Here is a 22,829-nt window from a genome sequence, read left to right as displayed (position 1 = left end):
AGAAAATGATTACATAAGGTGAGCATAAGATTCAAGAAGGAATAGTGAAATAAAGTCAGTAAACATACATTAAAATAAACGTTGGCTATATAAAACAGTAGTACCTCTTTTGCATTTAAGAGAAGATGGTTGGAAGGGATTCAAAATAAAGAATTGTTTCTTCTGGTTTGCAGAATAACCCACATGCCTATAAGCCTTTTAGGTAATGATGTACACATTTTTGTATGCAAAATGTATACATTTTTAAATGTATAATTAATTTTTAATAATAATAAGCTAATAAAAATTATCTTTTGTGTTCATGGTTCTTTTTACACTTTCAGATTGCTTTATATATTTCAGTTCTTAAAGGAGTACCAAATTGCATTGGGATATGGAAAACCTAAGACTATGAGTACCAGTTCCCTAAGAGACTCTGATAGCTGAGTATAGTAGTTGTTTTAACACTAGCTGCTATAGCCAACATGAGGCTTATCACAGCAGAAATTTATTTCTGACTCAGGTGAAATCCAAAACATATTCCTGTTTGACAGATGACCTTCCATATGGTCATTCAAGGGCCTAGTTAGGCTCCCTCCATCTTGTACTTCTGCCATCCTCCAGGACTTTGGGGACCTCTGCATTCAGCCAGCAGGTAAAGAGAATGAAGCTGATGTATGAGAGCTTTGTGGAGCCAGACCCATGGAGTGAACCCGTCCCTTCTACCCACATACCAGTGGCCACAACTCAATCTTAGCCACACCTACCTGCAAGAGAGGTTGGGAAATGTCTTCTGTTCTCCAGAGGAAGAAGGGATGGATTTGGTGAGCAGCTGGTCAGTCCCAGCCACATCTGCATGTGGTTTCTACTACTCTTACCACACAAGTAGAACCACTTACTGCCCTTTGCCAGTTAGACATCTTGCAGTCACCACCTGGCTCACAGTCCAGGATCTCAGGATGCTGTGTGGTCCTCTCCAGCAGGTCTGGATGCAGCTGCTCACGGTCTGGAAACAAATGAATTAGAAAGAAAAGTTATCTGTCACCCCCCACCTCACCCCTCCCAGCACACGTACACACACACAAAACAGTAGAAGAGAGGCCCATCAGTAAAAGGCTCCATTGGGAAAAGGAAACAACAGAAACATACAGCAGCTACTGGTCTGTAGCAATGAAGTCCTGCATTTTCTGGTCCCTCTGCCCTGGAGTTGTGAGAGGTTTGTCTTTTGATCAGACTCTGATCCTGCCCTAGGAGAGGAACTCCTTTTTCCATTGCTTGTGACTCCTAGCTTCACCCTTTAGTAAGCTTCTCCTTGTCCATTCTCTGTAGCAGTGTCAGGAGTAGGTGTTGGGCCATATACTCTCCTCAGAAGCTGTCCAGCTTTCATAGCCTGCTTCCTGCTTCTGCACATCTGGGGTCCGAGGGCATTGTACGACAGTCAGAAGCATCTTTATTCCAGGCCTGTGGTTCCGTTGGCAGTATAATTTCCTCAGACGCGGGCTTTTGATCCCTCAGGTTCCAGTCAGTTCCATGTTCCTGTGACTAATACTACCACAGTTCTTTCTTAGACAAAATCTTGAGCCTGGTTTATTGAATTCCCGGCCTCAGTGCCTTTTCTCAACTAAATGGAGGCAACTTGAAGTCATGAAACTGAGATGGGAAGTACTTTTCTCTTAATTTGTTCTTTGCAGCAATGCTGTCTTAATGGGCCTTTGTGAATCTTATTTCCTGCTGTTTGGAGTCGAAGAAGTCAGCTTTTCCAGTCCTTTAAAGCCACAAATTATCACAGGAGACAAATTTTACCAAATGTTTTGCCACGTCATTACATGGATCTCTCTCTTTCCAGCTTCCACTTTCAGTGTTCTTGCTGCCTACTGCTAAACCAACACCAAATATATTAGATTTTTACTATAGCAACACCCATTTCAATACCATTTCTCATATTGGTTACAGTGATGCTGTTATATAAGCCCTGAAGTCTCATGGCTTAAAGTACAAAGTTTGTGGGTTTTGCTCGTAAAGTCCAAAGTAAATGTTCCTGATGCACATGGTGGGTCAGGATCCCAGATTCCTCCTGTCTTGTAGTTCAGAATCCTGTGCCTTCAGTGACATATGGGGAAAGGAAAAGGAGTTTATATATGTGAGAGTTCATATGGGCCGGGCTTGGAGGTGAAGTACATCACATTCTATTGACTAGAATTGTCATATAGCCATACGTAATTGCGCAGATGGCTAAGAAATGTACCCAGAGAAGAAAGGAAATAGGGTCAGTGAACAGCTAACCAGTCTTGCTATGTTAGGCTAAAGACTCTTTTCTGCTCACTGCAAAGCAGGTGAGCAAAGCAGGTTTGCAAACTTCAGGACCATCATCCACAGTAAGAAATACTTGACAATCTATCGTGTGTACATATTAATGTATATAGAACTGAAACTGAACTTCCCTGAAACAATGTTTAATCTTAGTAGTTGTGATGCACTTTGATATTTTCTATTTTATTTTTTAAATGCTGTCATAGTCTACTGAATTAGTTTTGTGATGTAGGTTTCCAGATCAGTGATCTAGAATTTTGTGACTAGGTTTCTGCCTGTAGCTTGAAAAACACTGGTTAAGGTTAAGTATAGGGGGTGAACAATTTATGAAAGTATTGATATACATCCACTCCCATTTCAGGACACCATAATGTTCACTTGCTAGATGCTTTTTAAACCCCATGTTTTATTTTGGCCCACAGAGAAGCATAGTCACGAAAAATTATGGAGATAGAAATGGAGACATCAAAATTTGGGTCTAGCAGTCTCCCTAAGAGAACTAGGTTAAGGTCAATTTTTGCTGATATTCCTCTGTATTATTAAGCTGTTATAGGTGAGTGGGTAACATTTCACGGAAGTTGAATGGTGACATTTTGCTTAACCTTTTCTGTTTCCACAAATGTCTCTTCTTTTATTGTAGAATCAAATATTGGTCTTATAACCTTTTATTTTTTAAAACAGCTTGCTGCTGGTTGCAGGGGGGACAGTCTTAAAAATCTGTGATTTTGGTACAGCCTGTGACATTCAGACACACATGACCAATAATAAGGGGAGTGCTGCTTGGATGGCACCTGAAGTTTTTGAAGGTAAAATGGCAAAAGCATGATGTGACTGATAATCTGCCTTATTACTCCATGTAAATCCAGTGTGTTTATGGCTTTGCCCTGTTTCCATGCTTTTATTTCTGCATAGTATATAATTATAAGATATATACTAAAGTCTAAGGAGGTATTAAATAAATATAGCCTTAGATCTTGAGTCTCACAGCAAGATTTAAGTTGTCTAGCACCCTCTATGAAGTTCAAGCATATGTACGGTTGATCCTCATTCTCAGGTTCCATAACTGCAAAATTGCCTACTTGTATCCTAAAATCAGTACTCATAATTCTTTCATAGTTATTCACAGACATGAACAAAGCAGGGAAAATTTAGTCACCCAACACACACCTTCCCAGCTGAGGTCAAACAAGGCAATGCTCTGCCCTGTTGTATCAGTTCTTATATTTTATCACTTCTGTGATGTATTTAGTGCCTCATTTTTTTCCTTTTTTTGTGCTTTGTGTTGATGATTTCACCATTTAAAATGGCCTCTACGAGTAATATTGAAGTGCTTTCTAGTGTTCCTAAGTATCAGAAGGCTGTGATGTGTCTTACAGAGAAAATACATGTGCTAGCTAATCTTCATTCAGGCATGAATTACTGTGCTGTTGGCCATGAGTTCAATATTAATGAATCAACAATTTATATTAAATGAGGTGTTTTGAACAGAAACACACATAAAACAAGGTTATGTATTGATCAGTTGACAAAAATGTCAACTGATCAGTATAGGAGCCCAACCCTGTAATTCCCTCGAGGAGCAGATGATTCAGTGTTCACTAATTCAAGGTTCACAGCAACTTTGTAGAACAATACTGGGAATAATGAGGATCTACTGTGCTTTGTGTTGGTTTCCTAGCGATTAAGAATTAGCAGTTTAAAGTTTAAATGAGCATGCCTTAGAAAGAATGCAAGGACCACAAGTAAAGATACTAAGGACCTTAAGTAAAGGATAAGCTTATGCCTACTTTGTTTTACGTCTCTGTGTCTTACTGAAGTTCTAAAAGAGTGGTCCATAAATTGCATATGAGGTGTCTATATAAAAACATCAACTTATCTTTTAAATGAGAAAAGTTGAACTGAAGATGTGTGATTCATATGTTAGGAAGTATGAAAGCCCATAAAATTCAGAAACATTTAGTAATCAGATTCTGATTTTGACTTATTTTTGATGAATTTAAAATTTTTTGTTCTTTGTTTTTAGCCACCAAGAGAAAAAAATTTGCTATGCAGCTGGTCACTTGAGTGGAGCTATTTTGCCACAAAATTCAGTTAAAAAGTTAGTGGACAAGCAAGTGTTAAATTATATAAAATTAAATAATGCCGCCTGTTTTCAAGTTTGTATACAGAATGCATATAATTGGCATTGTTTTAAAATTATTTGTTTATTTCATGTGCCTTTCTTTGAGTTAAAATAACACAGTTATTACTGTAGTATGGAGAGCCGAAAGATTTGTTTATACAAAAGAACCTAGAAATAAAAGTTGCTGTTAATTGTTTAGAGCAACAAAGCTCAGACTGTTAGCCTATGTAGATTTCTTCATTTCTGAAAGATGTCAGCACCTGTAGCCCAAATCAGATTGTAAAGTCATTGTAACTCTTACAGTGCACTGCCTAGTGCCTTTGTAAAGTACATGCATAGCTATTGCTGTAATAATTGGTCACTGTTATAGTGGGTTGTTCGTGGGTTTGGGGGGTTTGTTTGGCTATTTAATTGTGCTGATTCACCAGCCAACTTAGTAATCATATATATTTTGCTGCATAATCTGCTTACTGTAAATTTGTATTCATAGTTTTTCCTGCTTACAACTTTTTAAGTTTGTAAATTAATAATTTTATCTCACCAGATATTTTGAAAAGAAAATCTTAACACTAGATTAGAAATTTTTTCTGCTTTGATAGTAGCATCAAGAGAATGGGAGAAGAATATTTAAGATTAAGAAATTATAGAAAGGAGTGTACAAATGTTTTATACTTTGCCCCAGAGAAAATATAAGTCTAAATAAATAAAAGATAAGGTCTGTTTCTTGATGAGAGGGTAAAAAATGACCAGCTTTCTAAAGTGGATTTTTTAGTGCATTATTAATACTTAACTCATTTTAAAAATGTATTTATTGCAAAGACTTGAGGTCTTCAGAAAGAGTAATTTCTCAGCTCTACATGGGGCATTCTCTTGTTTTTGTACATGATGCTCATTCTTAAAGTTTATGAAAGCAGTTGCTTCTGTTAGTCATGTGGGAAAAAGTCTTGAAACGTTACTACCTTTTTTTTCTAGGTAGCAATTACAGTGAAAAATGTGATGTCTTCAGCTGGGGTATTATCCTCTGGGAAGTGATAACACGTCGGAAACCCTTTGATGAAATTGGTGGCCCAGCTTTCCGTATCATGTGGGCTGTTCATAATGGTTTGTGAAATTTTTTTCTTCAATATATTTTATATATTTTATTCCTATTTGGAAATTGTTTCTCCCCCAAAGAAGACCATTTATCCCTAATATTAAAATATACAATTTCTTATTACCAGTCTCCAGCCCTCCCCCCTACTCTAAAAACGGGCAAGGGCTGGGAGCAGTCCTGGCTTTGCACAAAGCTGAGAAGGTTTGCTGGCTGTGCTCATTAGGGAAAGGCCATCAGTAGACAGCCAGAGCCAACTACCTCGGTTGGCTCTCTAGAGGGGACAGAGAAGCACTGGACTGGACTCTCTTGGAAAAAATAAAATTTAAAGATTAAATTAAAATCTCTCACATGGTTCAGATAATTAGGGAGCTATTGCCTTTTTCTCCTTAGGAAGCAAGTGTCTCATTGAGGAGAGAAAGCAAAGCATAATACAGTAAGTCCCCTACATACGAACGAGTTACATTCTGAGAGCACGTTCTTAAGTCCAGTTTGTTCATAAGTCCAACAAAGTTATCCTAGGTACCCAACTAACACAGTCAGCTATGTAGTACTGTACTATAATAGGTTTATAACACTTTTCACACAAATAATACATAAAAAACACAAAAAGTAGAGAAAACATTCTAAACCTTATAGTACAGTATCTTGAAAAGTACAGTAGTACAGTACAACAGCTGGCATACGGAGGCTGGCATCAAGTTAACAGGCAAGAAGAGTTACTGACTGGAGGAAGGAGAGGAGGTGGGAGATGGCAGAGCTGAGGGACCGTCAGCAATAGGAGACAGAGGGCAAGCTGCAATTTCACTCACACCTGACGTTGATGGAACGCATGTTCATATGTTTGAAACTTCGCAAGTTGAAGGTTCATATGTAGGGGACTTACTGTAATAAGTGTTGTTACTTAAGCTATTTATTAAGGCAAAACACAAAGTGCTTCACAGAGTCTTTCTTTTTATCTTCTCGTTCATTCTTATGAGGCGAGTACTATTATTGCCTCACTTTGCAATTTTACACATTAGGGAACTGAGACCTAGAGCAGTTAAATAACTTGACTGAGGTCACAAGATTAGTAAGTGGTGTTGTTGGGATTTAAATCTGGATCTTTCCGGCTCAAATGCCCATATTTTTAAGTTATATTGATTTATGGACACAGTGTCCTTTCATCCCTCCTATTCCTTTTATGCCTGTAGTTACAATGTTTCTGACCGCTCATGATATTAGAATATATCCTCATTAATCAAGTTACTTCCCAGCTGCTTTGGGAAAATAAACTTTTCATGAAGGGAAATTGCTTAACCTTCTAACTTTTAACATCACTCTCTGTTGTTTAATTTCTATCACTTGATTATAATTATTCTGATTAATGTCATTTTTAAAACACTGTTCCACATGTGATAGAAATAAATATATGCCTCACTATTTTGATCATTCATAGACATGTCAGGCAGTAATCTGAGTAATCTCAAATGTGTTTACCAGTTTCCTATGCTACCTTTCATTGTACTACCTTTCTTGTCATTGTAGAGAATGCTAGAGCATTGAACAGGACAGTTTGTTTTCTTTTTCTGTCAGTTGTCAGTAACTAATTGAATGTCCATGAAGTAAGGAATAAAAGAACTAACTTATTAATTGATAAATTTACGAAGATTTCATTATACTTGAGACCTTCTTTAAGTTAGGGACCTTACTAATGATATTACAGTCTTGTTAATTACACAAAAGTTGGCAGTTTTCAGCTTGTGAAATGATTGATTCACAGCAACCCTAAGACCCGTCTCCCACAAAAGAACCATTTGGAGGTCAGTGAGTATAACACCGTAGTTGATGACTTTTGACATATGGAAGATGATTTGTCAAACACATTTGAAATTGTTACGATAAATCTGAAAATATAGTTCAAATAAGATTACCTCAAGCCACCATTTTATTCTTAATAAAATACACATTAAGCCATTATTATTTGTTAAAAGAGTGTTTATAGCAAATGAAGTATTATTAACTTTCAGTCATAATGTATATAAAATTTTAATTTGGCTTCTCAAAAGGTGTAGCTTCTGTTTTATGAAAATATAATGTTAATCCAAAGGACAAAAAAAAAGGTACTTTTAGTCCTCCTAAAAAAATCTTAAATTACAAGATCTGTAAAATAAATAACACTTCAGAAATGCATATTTAAAAAAAACTTACACCATTCTTTGAGTAAATACATTCTTTTCTCCACTCCTCTAATTTTCAATTGTAGGTACTCGACCACCACTGATCAAAAATTTACCTAAGCCCATTGAGAGCCTGATGACTCGTTGTTGGTCTAAAGATCCTTCTCAGCGCCCTTCAATGGAGGAAATTGTGAAAATAATGACTCACTTGATGCGGGTATAATCCTTCTTTTGAGGGGCTTTGGGTTTAAGGGAATTTTATATATACTGACTTTTAATGGGGTTTTAAAGTAAAGGGACAGTATTGTTCTTTTTTTGCTTCATACTTATCTGTATTTTCCATGTTAGAATGGGTGTTCTTTACTCATATAATCAGAGGAGGAAACATTCTTTTGAAAAAAAAAAGAAAAAGAACTAGTTCTTTATAATTAAAAGATGGCAAGACTAGGTTTCTGGACGTGCTTTTTCCTTCTGCTCAACTTAGTGGACAGATGTGTTTGTTTCTCGGCCTGTTGCCTTATCTGTAATGTGAGAGAAGTTGAATTAGGTGATCTCTGAAGCCTTTACAGGACTTAGGTATTTTATGGCTCTAATACTTGCTAAGTTTTAAATTTTCTTTAGTAGAGATCTTTATCAAGCAGTCATTTATGTAGTGCAGTAGAGAGGTTTCATTCCCAGACACGTTTATCTAAGTAATTTTTACCTTTTGGTTTTTCATTGCATATTTTCAGCTTTTCATTTGCCGTTAAAAAGTTAAACTTTCTTCTAGGCTCTGTAGAATTTTGGAATTTAGAAGGATCGTTTTAAATGATTATTAGAATTTCCTAATCTATAAATCAAACACTTAGAATTATTTGAATAATTTTAGGCCTCTGGTTTTTGGTGCACTAACAAATCTATCGAGTGGTACCTTGACTTTAAAAAGTTTATGTACTTACGAAAGTGCCTAATTTCAGAACAATTTGCTAAGTAGAAGAATCTTTCAATCTCTTTAAATATAGATTAAGTAATTTCCTAAATGGCCAAAAATTTAGTTTTTTCATTCTAATGAAAATAACTTAGGCAAACCAGCTTGAACTAATCTGATTAAAGCTTAACTGCATATTTGGATACTAGCTATATATAGAATCCTAGGACCTGAAGATAACGTTCATAAGAAGAGAGCTCAAATACCTTAAAACTTCGGGTTACATAAATTGTTCACGTTTTAACTGTGCTTTTATGTACTTTGTCTAATTTGAGGAGAAAACCTTCCTTTTTTTCCCGAAATTCTAATTTTCACTCGACAAATATATCCAGTATTTTATCTCTAGTTCATAGAGGGACATTCATAATCCTTGATATTTAAAATATAGGTTCTAACAAATTATGACATACCGTTTCAGTTGTCAGACTAAGTCATTTCAACAATTTGGAGGTTTACATCACTGCTGTGAGAACATAAATATGTTTCATTTAATTATGAGGAATAATACTACTGTATTTCATATGTTCCTCTAGAGGAATATTGGCAGTTTTCTTTAAGACTATCTAGACTATCTATCTGATAGATATGTAGGTAGATACATGGCATTGATAATAGTTGAAATTCAGAAGAGTAGCACATTATTGTCTTTGTAAAATCAAAACCTTAGGTATTTACAAATTCAGTGTATCCCTTAGTGAAAATAAAGCAGCAATTTTTGCTACATTCAAATCTCAAAAAGGAAGTAATTAAAATGTACCTTTTAAGTTAGTTTTCACAAGATTTAATTTGTATTAAAGAAAGTTTAAATTGTTGTTTACTTTTTATATATATAGTACTTTCCAGGAGCAGATGAGCCGTTACAATACCCGTGCCAGTATTCAGATGAAGGACAGAGCAACTCTGCCACCAGTACAGGTAAATGGATAGAGTAGAACAGTAATAACCTAAATTTTTGTGTCTCTATTCCCATGAAGTTATAATCAAGAAGCAATGAATGATGTCCTCACTTGCATTTTAATTGCAGATTGACTTCAATTTGAATTTCCAGGTGCACCATTCTTCATGCAGGTACCCAGATTAAAGAGTTGCTGAAGACCTGTTTCCAAGTCTTGAAATTCTTACGCAGTTATATATAAAAAGATTGGATATTATATTGCTGTGAATGTCATTCTTTATTTGAAAAATAGTTCTTAGATACTGCTAGATCAAATAGTATCAGAAATTATTGTAAATATATATATATTATAAATATATATCATATATATAAACAGATATATGTCATATGTATATATATACACACATACATACATATATATATAAAACAATGTATTTCCTTTATCGTGAACACCCTACTTTTTGGTCTTTGTAGAACAATCTACAGAGACTCTTATTTAAGAAGCTGTGTTTTAGTTCAGGAGTTCCTCAGCTCCATAGTTTGTGGTCATCAAAAAAGATAGTAGAGGGACTTCCCTGGTGGTCCAGTGGTTAAGAATCCACCTTCCAATGCAGGGGATGCGGGTTCTTTCGGGGAACTAAGATCCCACATGCCGTGGGGCAACTAAGCCTGCACGCTCCAGAGCCCAAGAGCCACACCTAGAGAGCCCACGTGCCGCAGCTACTGAGCCTGCGTGCCACAACTAGAGATAAGCCCAAGCGCAGCAACAAAAGATCCCACATGCCACAACTAAGACCCGACACAGCCAAATAAATAAATAAATGTTTTTTAAAAAAAGCTCCCCCAGCCCACTCTCCCCACTGCCTGTATCTGCCCCTCTACTCTGCACTCTCTTCTGTTCTGTGGCTGAACTATCCATGCTCCTAGCCAAAGGCAAGCCTGTCTCCTTTGTGCGGCAGATCCCATCTGCTCTTCCTAGCAATTCTTCCCTGTCTCTTGCATCATCAGTTTTAGCCTTTCTGCTGGGATCATTCCCAGAGCATATATACAGTAGTCCCCTCTTGTCCACGGTTTCACTTTCTGTGATTTCAGTTACCCCTGGTCAACTGTGGTCCAGAAATGGAAAATTCCAGAACTAAATAATTCATAAGTTTTAAGTTGCAGCCATCTTGAGTAGCATGATGAAATTTCGCTCCATCCCACCTGGGACGTGAATCATCCCTTTGTTCAGTGTATCCTGCTCTCTTAGTTGTCAGATCAACTGTCGAGGTATCACAGTGCTTGTGTTCAAGGGACCCTTATTTTATTTAATAATGGCCCCAAAGCACAAGAGTAGTGATGCTGGCAATTCGGATATGTCAAAGAGAAGCCATAAAGTGCCTCCTCTAAGTGAAAAGGTGAAAGTTCTCAACTTTAATAAGGAAAGAAAAAAAAAATCATATGCTGAGGTTGCCAAGATCAGCAGTAAGAACTTCTATCTGTGAAATTGTGACAAAGGAAAAAGAAATTTGTGCTAGTTTTGCTGTTACACCTCAAACTGCAGAAGTTACAGCCACGGTGCAGGATAGTGCTTAGTTAGATGGAAAAGGTATTAAATTTGTACAATAAGGTAGTACAATTTGAGAGACCACATTCGTGTAACTTTTATTATGGTATATTATAATTGTTCTATTTTATTGTTAGCTACTGTTGTTAATCTCTTACTGTGCCTAATTTATAAATTAAACTTTATCATAGTTATATATGTATAAGAGAAAACACAGTATATGAGGGTTCAGTACTATCCAAGTTTGCAGGCATCAACTGGGGATCTTGGAATGTATTCCCCCAGGATAAGGGGGGGACTGCTGTAGTCTGTATTTGTATTTCTCTAGCTTCTCTCTTTCCATTCTCTCTTGTGCCCACTCCATTCAGTCTTTTATTATACCACTACTCCAGAATTGCTCTTGTCCAGATCACCAGTTATTTTCACATTACTAAAATCTAAATGAATGATTTTTCAGTTCTCATCTTTTTTGATTCTCAGCAGCCTTTGACACAGTTCACTACTCTCTACTTCTTTCAGCACTTTGAGTTGATCTCTAGGATACCATACCAGCCTGGGTTTCATCTTACATCTCTGGTCACTTGTTCTCATGTTTTCCTATACTGTTTACTCCTCAACTTCCCAACCTATAAACGTGAGAGTGCTCAGGGCTCAGTTATTCGGCTCTTTGCTTATCTATCTAAATTCATTCCTTGGTAATCTCATCCAGTGTCATGGCTTTGTATACCATGTATTTGCCAATGTTTTGCTCCATCCCAGACCTGAACTCCACACTCATATATCCAACTACTTGCTTGATATCTACTAGGAACTCAAAATTACCATTTCCTAACTGAGCTCACTTCAAAGTCATTCCTCCCGTGGTCTTCCCCATCTTGATTAATAGCCACTCCATTCTACTAGCTCAGGCTAAGAATCTTAAAAGTCATCCTTGACTATTTGAAGACTAGGCGTTTTGGTTCCCTTTTTGTGCTATCCTTAAATTTCATTTAAAATGGGTTTGTTTGGGTATCTTCATTAGCTTGAAAAGTCTTCAATTTTATTTCTATTTATGTCTTGCTAGTTTAGAAAAGAATTTAAGTTGCATCTTATTGAATGAAGCATTTTGTATTATTCCCAACCCGTAGTCATAAATGTTTCTGCTTTCCTAGGCTCATTCATGGACATCACTTCTACAAATACCAGTAATAAAAGCGACACTAATATGGAGCAAGTTCCGGCCACAAATGATACTATTAAACGCTTAGAATCAAAATTGTTGAAAAACCAGGCAAAACAACAGGTTTGTTTTGTTACTAAAGTAACAAAAAGTAAAATCTTTTGGTAACCTAACCAGTAGTCATGAGCATTATACTAACAAGTTAATTGTTTGTCCTCTTCCTCTATATAAGTCCTGAGTCTTGTTCCTGAAACAGACAGGCAAGCTTAAGAGTAGAGATGTGTAATGATTCTCTCCTAGAATTCACTACCAGTCAAATCATTTCCTCTTCTGATGATTGCTGCCTTTGCCACCTGTGCAATTCCTGCCTTACAGTGATCCCTAACTTGAACGGTTGATGGTTACAAATGTAAAATGCGTATTCCTTCCCCAGTTAAAGGAATTGTTGTAGATCTCTCATTTCATATTATCCAGATTTATTATATTTTTGCTATTACTGGTTTTAAAACATTTTAAGGAGTGATTTTATTCATCTTGTCTGATGCATTTAGGTTAACCAATATTTGGGGCATGTAACTCCCAGCTCTAGTGACCAGCGTATCCTAAAGGCCAGTATCTGCAGCTTGTTCTCCCTCAGCCTTACAGCTCCCTCTCCCTGAAAACTTTCTATTTCTTTCAGAACAGACCCCCTAAGAATCCCAGTTGGTATATTCCTCCTTCTAGGCTGTCCAGGATTTTTAAATATAAAGAGCTTTAGTGATTCAAATTGACCTGTATTTTTAACAGAGCGAATCTGGACGTTTGAGCTTGGGAGCTTCTCGTGGGAGCAGTGTGGAGAGCTTGCCTCCAACCTCTGAAGGCAAGAGGATGAGTGCTGACATGTCTGAAATAGAAGCCAGAATTGCTGCAACCACAGGTAAAATGAAAATAAAAGTCTAAAGAGGAGTGAAAATGGTAGTTTCAATTGCTTCAGTAGTGGGAATGTCAGTGGTTTTTTTTGTGCATGTCCTAAATTTTTTTTAAAGTAGGAAGTTAGTTTACAATATACTTCCTATGCTTCTAGCAAAAAGTGTCTCAAATTCCAAATAAGGAAAGCATGATTTGTAAAATTATTTGGATTATAAAATATACCTTCCTAATTACAAATTTTATCAAATGTAATTCAGCTCAAACACGAGCTGAAAATCTAAGTGAGAAATTGAAATTTTGCCAAAACCAGGATGTTTTGGAGGATTTTGAGTGATTCTACTAGAATTTTGCGCTGAACTCAAGTAATAGCAAATGCTTTGTTTTGAAATTAGCAGGAAAATGTACTCCAGATCCAAATATAATTTGGCCTTACTATCTGCTGCTGCTCCTACTTTCAGTGGCAAAAGTAGCTAAGTTTAGGATTAATTCTTTTAATTGTAAAATAAAAGATCACGGTAATTTTATTTGATCTTGAAAAAACTAGCATTTGTATTCCATTTTGTCAGAAAGACTGGTCAGCACAAAAATAATTACATGTTTTGTTACCTGAGTGAACTTCTAACCTTTTCTAACCAGGTTCATTTAGTAATGCTGGGTTAAATTGTTTTCTTTCTGATTCCCCCAGGGGTGGAGAGGAACTGATTACAAATACATTTCTATTGTGGAAAATGTGGAAATATAAACAAATAAAAATACCAGTCTTCCATAATTGTCCCACTCAGAGATAAACAATTTGTGTATTTACCTCTAGTCTTTTAACTACGTATGTGTATACAAGTATATTTCCAAGTGTATTAGCCTACTTTTTTTTTAACTTAGCTAACCAGGTTTTTGGGTTTTATTTGTTTGGTTTTTTGTTTTTGTCCTCTTTTTTTTAGGTCTTTATGGTTTTTTTCTAAACAGAATATTTTCATTTTGTGTGAAGCTCTTTTCAGAAAGAAGCTGTCCAGAGGACCATCCTAACTATACTTGTCTTCAACTAATCACTTATTTTATTAGTTAGCATTAGAATCAGTTAGATATTACAGAATATCCAAAATAACAGTGTCTTTAACATATAAGCTTTATTTTTCACACACAAACAAATCTGGAGGTAGGCTCCATGATCATTAGGTAACTGGGTTTCTTCTGTCTCTCTGTGTCATAATCCCTATTGTGTGGCTTTCATCCTGAAGGTTACTTTGTACTCCATAATGGCTATTACAGTTCCAGTCATCACATCCACAGTCCTGGCATCAAGAAGCAAGAATTAGGGGAAGGGCTCATGCCCAGGCTTTTTTAAGGAGCATTCCCAGAAGTCCCTCCTAACAACTCCCACATAGATGTCATTGGCCATAGTGTTAGGGTCAGATGGGAAGGAAGAGCCCTGTGCCTCCATGGGAAGGAAGGATCTGCAATCTTTTATCTAGGAGCATTGCTGTCCTGAGTAAAGTTGGGGTTCTGTTGCGCTGGTGACCAGGAGTCTCTGCCACATAGATGGGTCTTTAGAAATGATCAAGTTGAATGGAGGTCACCAGCCACTGTCAAGCTTTCCTGGCCTCCATGAGTCACAAGCGTTTCTGTGTGGAGTCGGGGTGTCGCAGCGTAGTGTCCAATGAACAGTGTACACAGGAACACATGCTTACACTTCGGCAGCCTTTTTCATTTCAGGAATATCATTCAAGTTAGACCTGCCAAATAGTGGTTGCTACCCTAAAACAGGAAATGCTCTGTAATGTAATAACAGTAATTTTATATCTGCTCGTGTCAATTTTTTAGTCAGGTACTGGTTTATAAGTATTCTTTACAGAAGTGTTATTTCACTAGATTAAAGATAACCACACATTTGAATTACCCTGTCCTTTCTCTGCCTAAATGTAAAACAGATGGTTGAACATCCGTTGGTGAACTGTCTTACTTTGAAAGGTTCATATTTTCCAGCCTTTCAATACTTTTCAAGTTTAGCAGGAATACACCCTAAACTTTGGAAACTACAATAAATATTCAGTTTACCAGAAGTATGTTTAAATATTTAGTTATAAAAGCATAAACATTTCATACTTTGATTCAGTAATTATCATTTAATCACTGAATTTTACTTTATAGCACACTTCAAGAAACACCTAATTGGACATATATTCCTGTGTTTGTTCATTTAAAACAAATATGGCAGCTTATCTCTTTTTAACTCCTCTTTTCCTTCCCAGTTTCATCCTAGACCCCCCCATTGTACTTCAGTGGTTTCACTTAGGTAGATTATTTCTATGAACATGTTTGAAATCTAGCTTTCTCATTACCCTGCAGCTTTGTTTGTCTTGGCCCTATTTTTTTTTTCCTGCTAATTAAAGCCAATATGTGAAACATCTTGTATTAGTAGTTGTTTGCTCCTTAATCACGCCTTTTCTAAGCATGGATGAAAAGTTAGATAGTTCTGCATGCCATTCTGCATGAAGTGTTATTAACATAACTATTTGGAAAGTATTCTGTTTTTGTTCATCGTTTTCTATTACTATTTGTAGTTGTTTGCATGTATACTGTATATATGTGTTTTTGCAGCCTTTTCCAAGCCTAAACGGGGCCACCGTAAAACTGCTTCATTTGGCAACATTCTGGATGTCCCTGAGATCGTCATATCAGGTATCATAGACCACCTGAGTCGGTCTAATAGCTGTGGAACTGGAATAATGATCCCTGGTACTTAAAAAATGCTTCTTGCTCCAATTTGATAGAACGTGAAAATAGATACCTTGCATGCAGTCATTAGGGAGACAGATTAAAAACTGTATACGTTTATCTACACTGAAGTGGGCTTGGCAGGAAACCTCACATCTCCAAAACTGAGGATAAAATCGAAGGTAAAGTGAACGTTTTCACGGAAGGGAGAATACCAGTCCAGAATTCTGCCAAGTTCCTCTCATCTTTTAAGTGAGCAGAAGAGCTGAACCCAGACCTTTTTTGCACCCAGGAGAAAGAGGAAAAAATCCTTTAAAAATATTTGTTGTCCTTCGCTCCTTTCCTTCCTTCATTACTACTTTGGGGCTCCCTCTAGGCATTCTATCCCAGCCTCTTTCTGTTGGGAACAAGTGAAATATGAAGTTGAGAAAAGAGTTGCTAAATACCGTTTTGCCTTAACCTAGAAAACAGAAATGAAGTAAAACTAAATGAGATTTGCTGTTTTGTTTGGTATCCTGCCAAAGAATTACGGTCAGTTCTGATTCCTGTGTATTGACTCTTCTTGCAAATTACGTGTTTTTATACCCAACTCACACACGGTACCTCCATGTCTCATATTGGCAAATTGCTTTTATTTCTTATGGTGATCATTTCACAGACGCATCTAAATCACCATTTTCAATAGAAACTTAAATGGCATATGTGATCTTCAGTATTGGTTAATATATGTTATCAAAATCATCATTTATTTACCCTTCTGCTTTAAGTTTTCCTCCACCTCTTCCCCTGAAATTTTGACAGGGAAATATAGTTTTCCCCACACAATCATGGGCGTAGTTAGGTGAATGCTCCAGCACACTGTCCTTTGCCTGGGATTGTGCTTTTAGCATAGTATTGGATTATATCTGAATGCCTAGTAGTTCTTTTCTCCTCCAGTAAACTGAAACATGAGGATAGAGACCATGCCTTTGTGATTAATTATTGATGGCACCAGCAGTATCTGGCTCAGTGCCTCACACATAGTGTTTAGTAAATATGTGCCTATTATATAAATGAACAAACCATTATTGAGCTCCAGCAGCTAGGAACTATGATACATGTAAAATTTGTATATAACAGATATGTGTAAAATATAAGTTATACAATTCTTAGGGGCCATTTTGTCTATACCTAACCATTTTATTTCTAGAGTAATTAACTTTTATTCTAATTATCAAAGTGGTTTACTTTACAACATTTTCACTGTTGCCATTCAGAGAATACCGTTAACCCTTTCTTCACATAGTAATTTTATTTATTGAGTCATGAGCTGCTTTCAAAATTAGCAAAGTACTTAGGATCATTTTACCTCTACACTGAAAGGTCCCACGTTTAAGGGAATAATATTCTGACTGAAGAAGTGGCAACATTTAAACATACATACTGCTGAGCTGTGATTATCTTAAACGTTTGAGGGAATCAGGAAAATTGAGGCAGATGGCACAATAATCTTAATCCGGTCTTATGGGTAAGCATTAAGAACAGATACACCCACACATAGTGGGTGAAATAGCCAATGGCGTACAAGATAACAAGGGAGAGAGAAGAGGAGAAAGAATAGTAGTCTCAGTGGGTCTCCTCCAGGGTGCATTTGCTCCCCAGGGGACATTTGGCAACGTCTGGAAACATTTTTGATTGTCAGAACTAATAGATGCTACTGGCATATGGTGGACAGAAGCCAGGGATGCTGCTACACGCTCTGCAATGTCCCAGGTAGCTTCCCACAGCCAAGAATTATCCAGCCGGAGGTGTCAGCAGTGCCAAGGTTGAGAAACCCTGGTTAGATGTGCTGTGTGGCCTATAAAGTAGTTTAAAGCACATCATCTTAATTACCTTCGTAAGTCTTATAACTAGGTTATCAGATAAAATTACAGCCATTTTACAGATGAAAATCTTAGATCTGATGATGTTGAATGGTTTTCCCAGAGTCACACAGCCAGGATCCCATCCTAGATCTTCTGATGCCAAATTACATCCATGTTCTCTTGTTTTGTTTGAGTCAGAGAAGTTAGAATAATTCTGCCTTGCACTTCATTAGGGTTTGTATTAAATTTAAGTGAGCTCTTCAGCCAGGAGACGCTTTTTTATGACATTGGATACTTACGGAGTCAGAAAAGCTTAATTCTGCTCTTAATTGCCAGAGTAACAATGCTGTTCAAATGGAAATATCATTCGGTAATACATTTTATTAAATATTCTTGTTGGGTTTTTTCCCAGATATTCAAACATTAACCTAATCAGTTTCACTTCCTTTAATAAAAGGATGCAAGCACTGGAATTGAAACAATTGGACATAAAAGCTAAACATTAATTTGTTCTTAGGTTATATTTTTAAATTAAACATAAAGATATAACCCATGCTTTGGGAATATCTCAGATGTCTTACATGGCGATTTTAATTGTAAAGGAGGATGAAATTTAATTCCCCCAATTTTTTAATACCTTCTAGAATTTTTTTCCTCAAGGTTGGTTTCCCTACAAGCCCTGTGATTATATTACCAGATACTTCTTGATATATCCAAACTGACATTAATTAGCATTGGATCCCATTTGTAAGCATTTTTTTAAATATAGCTGTACTTTTTATCTTATCTGTTTTGGATAAGTAGTTTCAATAATATTTTCCTTTGGCCAAGTGCAGTATACTGTCTAATGTACCTCTTGGAATAAACGGCCTCTTTTTAATAGGAGTGCTCATTTAAGCATCACATAAATTTTTATGTGTATTTATTGGCAGTGTACAAATGTATCTTTTCTGAAGTGTTTGTTGTTTCTTGCATTTTTTAAAACCTTACCAAGTCTTAAAAGTTTTTAAATACACACTATTACTCTGAAGATTTTTTTAATATATCTTTATAATGACTAAAATGCCTAACCTAGTCATAGGGTCAGCAAATTTAAATCTTGTGTTTTGCTTGCTTTTCAACACTATTATATACTCTGTCACCAACAAATGAGGAAGAACAAGCAACTTACAGCTAACACCAATATTCATCAATTTAACAGTCTCTCAGGTCGTGCAGAAATGGACCTTTAATACCTCAGGACTTCCTATGGATCAGACTACACAATATTTTGTACCCCTTCTACCTTGACCGTGGCTCTAAAGAGGTATTGGCAAACTTTGGTATGGATAACCCTTCTTTCCACTTTCCCCTGCCCACAGAGAGTGGCTATAGATCGATCTGGCTTCTTTTTACCAAGCAAGACACATAATTAAGAGCAAATTATCAATAGAGTATGACATTTTGCTAACTCTTCATTTGTGAAGAAGGTCCTGCCCAATAATGGTGTGCTACCTAAGCAAAGTTAATGTAAATGTAGAAGTCTCTTGCCCAGAATTTAAACCATTTGATCTATAGTTTTCTAATGCATTTGTTTATTGAACATTATAAGACTTCCAGGAAAGGAAATAGGCTTTCTTAAATGTTTTCCATTAAAACTTGGAGTTTTAAAAGCATAATCCTTTCTCCTTTTCAACCAGTACATTTTAATTTGTATTACTTTTATTTGAAGAAAAGAGAATGGGTGGCATATTATTGGATTGCTTTAAATGTTTCTATTTTTTTGTCCTTTAAGACTTTAATAAGATCATGGATTTTTGTTTATTCAGCTCTTTTTACTTGGATTTTAGAATGCTTTGACCAAAGAGCATTACGTACTCTCTTATGTACTGTTCTTAAGGATTTCATAAAGAAGATTGAATATGCAAATGTTTTGAGTCAATCTTGTTAATATATATAAAATATTTTTGCCCAGGTCCCTGAATTTAATTGATATTTCTTGTTTATAATATTCTTGAAGCTGAAAAGAAACTTTACGAATCCTTACGATTTCAGCTGTATTTAGATCTCTTAACTGAGAAAATTTTAATGACTATTCATTCACTTTTAATTTCAGTCAGGTACATTTAGCTCTATTGTATATTGGGTATTTTCCAAAAGTAAGTGTTAATATATAGTTAAGTAGAATAAGTAGAATATGGAAAAGGCCAAACATAATATTTAACAGAAAGTAAATGGGTAGTTAGCTTTCTAATACCTATGTGTTGTTTTCCTCCTTCAGAAGTTTCAAATATCTTAGGTAATTTAAGTGGGGGGGCCAGGGGTGGAGGGGAGTGGTGAGGACCTTGCAGAATGCTGGGCAGCTGGAGGCCGAGATGCTGTGCAGAGACACCTGGGCACCGCTATGCTTTTTCCATCAGGACGGAAATATAACCTTCTAATACTATATTTGGTTCAAGAGCCAGTAGGTACTGTTTGTAAACATTCCTATAACTGTATGTACGTAAATTATTAGTGCAATTCTTCCCCTTTTTAAATAGTGCAGCGCCAATATGAAGAGACCATGAGATAGAAAGAACTGAGCTTTTCTAGATCTTCAAGTTCCTACCTTGCACACAGTGTCATTAACAGCTGTAAACCTTTATTTAGGGACACTGAGGCCCAAGGAGAGCTCTACTGAGATATACTATACCTGCTTCTGCCAAGGGTAGCCACCGCACCTTCAGCAAAATTCTATATTTGTGACTAATTAAATAGGGAAGTGCATCTAACCTAACAGTGAATATTTAGGTAGTCTCTTTGCACCATATTGTGGTCTACCAAGATCACTTTTTTTTATTTAAATAATTGAACTCTAACCTAATAAAGTAGGTTTATTAGAAAGCAAAACTCATCAATAATAATTGCTTTCCTTTAGTGGGGGGAAATAACCCCCACCCTAAAGGAGACTTTATTCTAAAAAACCGCTAGGTACTTCCCTGGCAGTCCAGTGGTTAAGACTTGGCCTTCCAATGCAGGGGGTGCAGGTTCGATCTCTGGTCAGGGAGCTAAGATCCCACATGCCTCGCAGCCAAAAAACCAAAACATAAAAAAAAAAAAACAGAAGCAGTATTGTAACAAATTCAATAAAGACTTTAAAAATGGTCCACATCAAAAAAATGTTTTTAAAAAAAAAGAAAACAGCCAGAATTGTTAAAACTAGTAAAGGAATATGAAACTTGTGCCAACTTTAATATATATGTATATTTTTTAACATCTTTATTGGAGTATAATTGCTTTACAATGTTGTGTTAGTTTCTGGTTTATAACAAAGTGAATCAGCTATATGTATACTTATACCCTCATATCCCCTCCCTCTTGTGACTCACTTTGTCCCAGCTTACCCTTCCCCCTCCCCGTGTCCTCAAGTCCATTCTCTATGTCCGCGTCTTTATTCCTGTCCTGCCCCTAGGTTCCTCAGAGTCTTTTTTTTATTTTCAGATTTCATATATATGTGTTAGCATACAGTATTTGTTTTTCTCTTTCTGACTTACTTCACTCTTTATGACAGACTCTAGGTCCATCCACCTCACTACAAATAACTCAATTTCGTTTCTTTTTATGGCTGAGTAATATTCCATTGTATATATGTGCCACATCTTCTTTATCCATTCATCTGTCGATGGACACTTAGGGTGCTTCCATGTCCTGGATATGTAAATAGAGCTGCAACGAACACTGTGATACATGACTCTTTTTGAATTATGGTTTTCTCAGGGTGTTCGCCAGTAGTGGGATTTTTGGGTCATATGTAGTTCTATTTTTAGTTTTTTAAGGAACCTCTATACTGTTCTCCATGGTGGCTGTATCAATTTACATTCCCACCAACAGTGCAAGAGGGTTCCCTTTTCTCCACACCCTCTCCAGCATTTATTGTTTGTAGATTTTTTGATGATGGCCGTTTTGACCAGTGTGAGATGACACCTAATTGTAGTTTTGATTTGCATTTCTCTAATGATTAGTGATGTTGAGCATCCTTTCATGTGTTCATTGGCAGTCTGTATGCCTTCTTTGGAGAAATGTCTGTTTAGGTCTTCTGCCCATTTTTGGATTGGGTTGTTTGTTTTTTTGATATTGAGCTGCATGAGCTGCTTATACATTTTGGAGATTAATCCTTTGTCACTTGCTTCGTTTGCAAGTATTTTCTCCCATTCTGAGGGTTGTCTTTCTGTCTTATTTATGGTCTCCTTTGCTGCGCAAAAGCTTTTAAGTTTCATTAGGTCCCATTTGTTTATTTCTGTTTTTATTTCCATTTCTCTAGGAGCTGGGTCAAAAAGGATCTTGCTGTGATTTATGTCAAAGAGTGTACCTCCTATGTTTTCCTCTAAGAGTTTTATAGTGTCTGGCTTACATTTAGGTCTTTAATCCATTTTGAGTTTATTTTTGTGTATGGTGTTAGGGAGTGTTCTAATTTCATTCTTTTACATGTAGCTGTCCAGCTTTCCCAGCACCACGTATTGAAGAGACTGTCTTTTCTCCATTGTGTATTCTTGCCTCCTTTATCAAAGGTAGGGTGACCATATGTGTGTGGGTTTATCTCTGGGCTTTCTATCCTGTTCCATTGATCTGTTTTTCTGTTTTTGTGCCAGTACCATACTGTATTGATTACTGTGGCTTTGTAGTATAGTCTGAAGTCCGGGAGCCTGATTCCTCCAGCTCCATTTTTCTTTCTCAACATTGCTTTGGCTGTTCGGGGTCTTTTGTGTTTCCATACAAATTGTGAAATTTTTTGTTCTAGTTCTGTGAAAAATGCCATTGGTAGTTTGATAGGGATTGCATTGAATCTGTAGATTGCTTTGGATAGTATAGTCATTTTCACAATGTTGATTCTTCCAATTCAAGGACATGGTATATCTCTCCATCTGTTTGTATCATCTTTAATTTCTTTCATCAGTGTCTTATAGTTTTCTCCATACAGGTCTTTTGTCTCCTTAGGTAGGTTTATTCCTAGGTATTTTATTCTTTTTGTTGCAGTGGTAAATGGGAGTGTTTCCTTAATTTCTTTTTCAGATTTTTCATCATTAGTGTTTAGGAATGCAGGAGATTTCTGTGCATTACTTTTGTATCCTGCTACTTTACCAAATTCATTGATTAGCTCTGGTAGTTTTCTGGTAGCATC

General features: G+C 36.4%; 1 protein-coding gene across 2 annotated transcripts in view; it reads left to right on the top strand.

Annotated features, from left to right (window-relative positions):
• The window catches only part of MAP3K7 (mitogen-activated protein kinase kinase kinase 7), a 67,819-nt gene that overhangs the window by 23,138 nt on the left and 21,852 nt on the right, over positions 1-22,829 (top strand). Inside the window, exons 6-12 of one of the 2 annotated variants that reach the window (XM_030859508.3) lie at positions 2,971-3,095; positions 5,384-5,512; positions 7,747-7,877; positions 9,461-9,542; positions 12,220-12,350; positions 13,014-13,143; positions 15,732-15,812. In XM_030859508.3, coding sequence (XP_030715368.1) covers positions 2,971-3,095; positions 5,384-5,512; positions 7,747-7,877; positions 9,461-9,542; positions 12,220-12,350; positions 13,014-13,143; positions 15,732-15,812 — 809 coding nt within the window. The remainder of the gene's footprint in view (positions 1-2,970; positions 3,096-5,383; positions 5,513-7,746; positions 7,878-9,460; positions 9,543-12,219; positions 12,351-13,013; positions 13,144-15,731; positions 15,813-22,829) is intronic. The other variant, XM_030859509.3, reaches the window with a different exon arrangement.

This window comes from Globicephala melas, chromosome 14 (genome assembly GCF_963455315.2).
Source record: "Globicephala melas chromosome 14, mGloMel1.2, whole genome shotgun sequence".
Lineage (NCBI taxonomy): Eukaryota > Metazoa > Chordata > Mammalia > Artiodactyla > Delphinidae > Globicephala > Globicephala melas.
The sequence above is the reverse complement of the archived record's forward strand: the minus strand, read 5'-3'. Positions and strand labels throughout refer to the sequence as shown.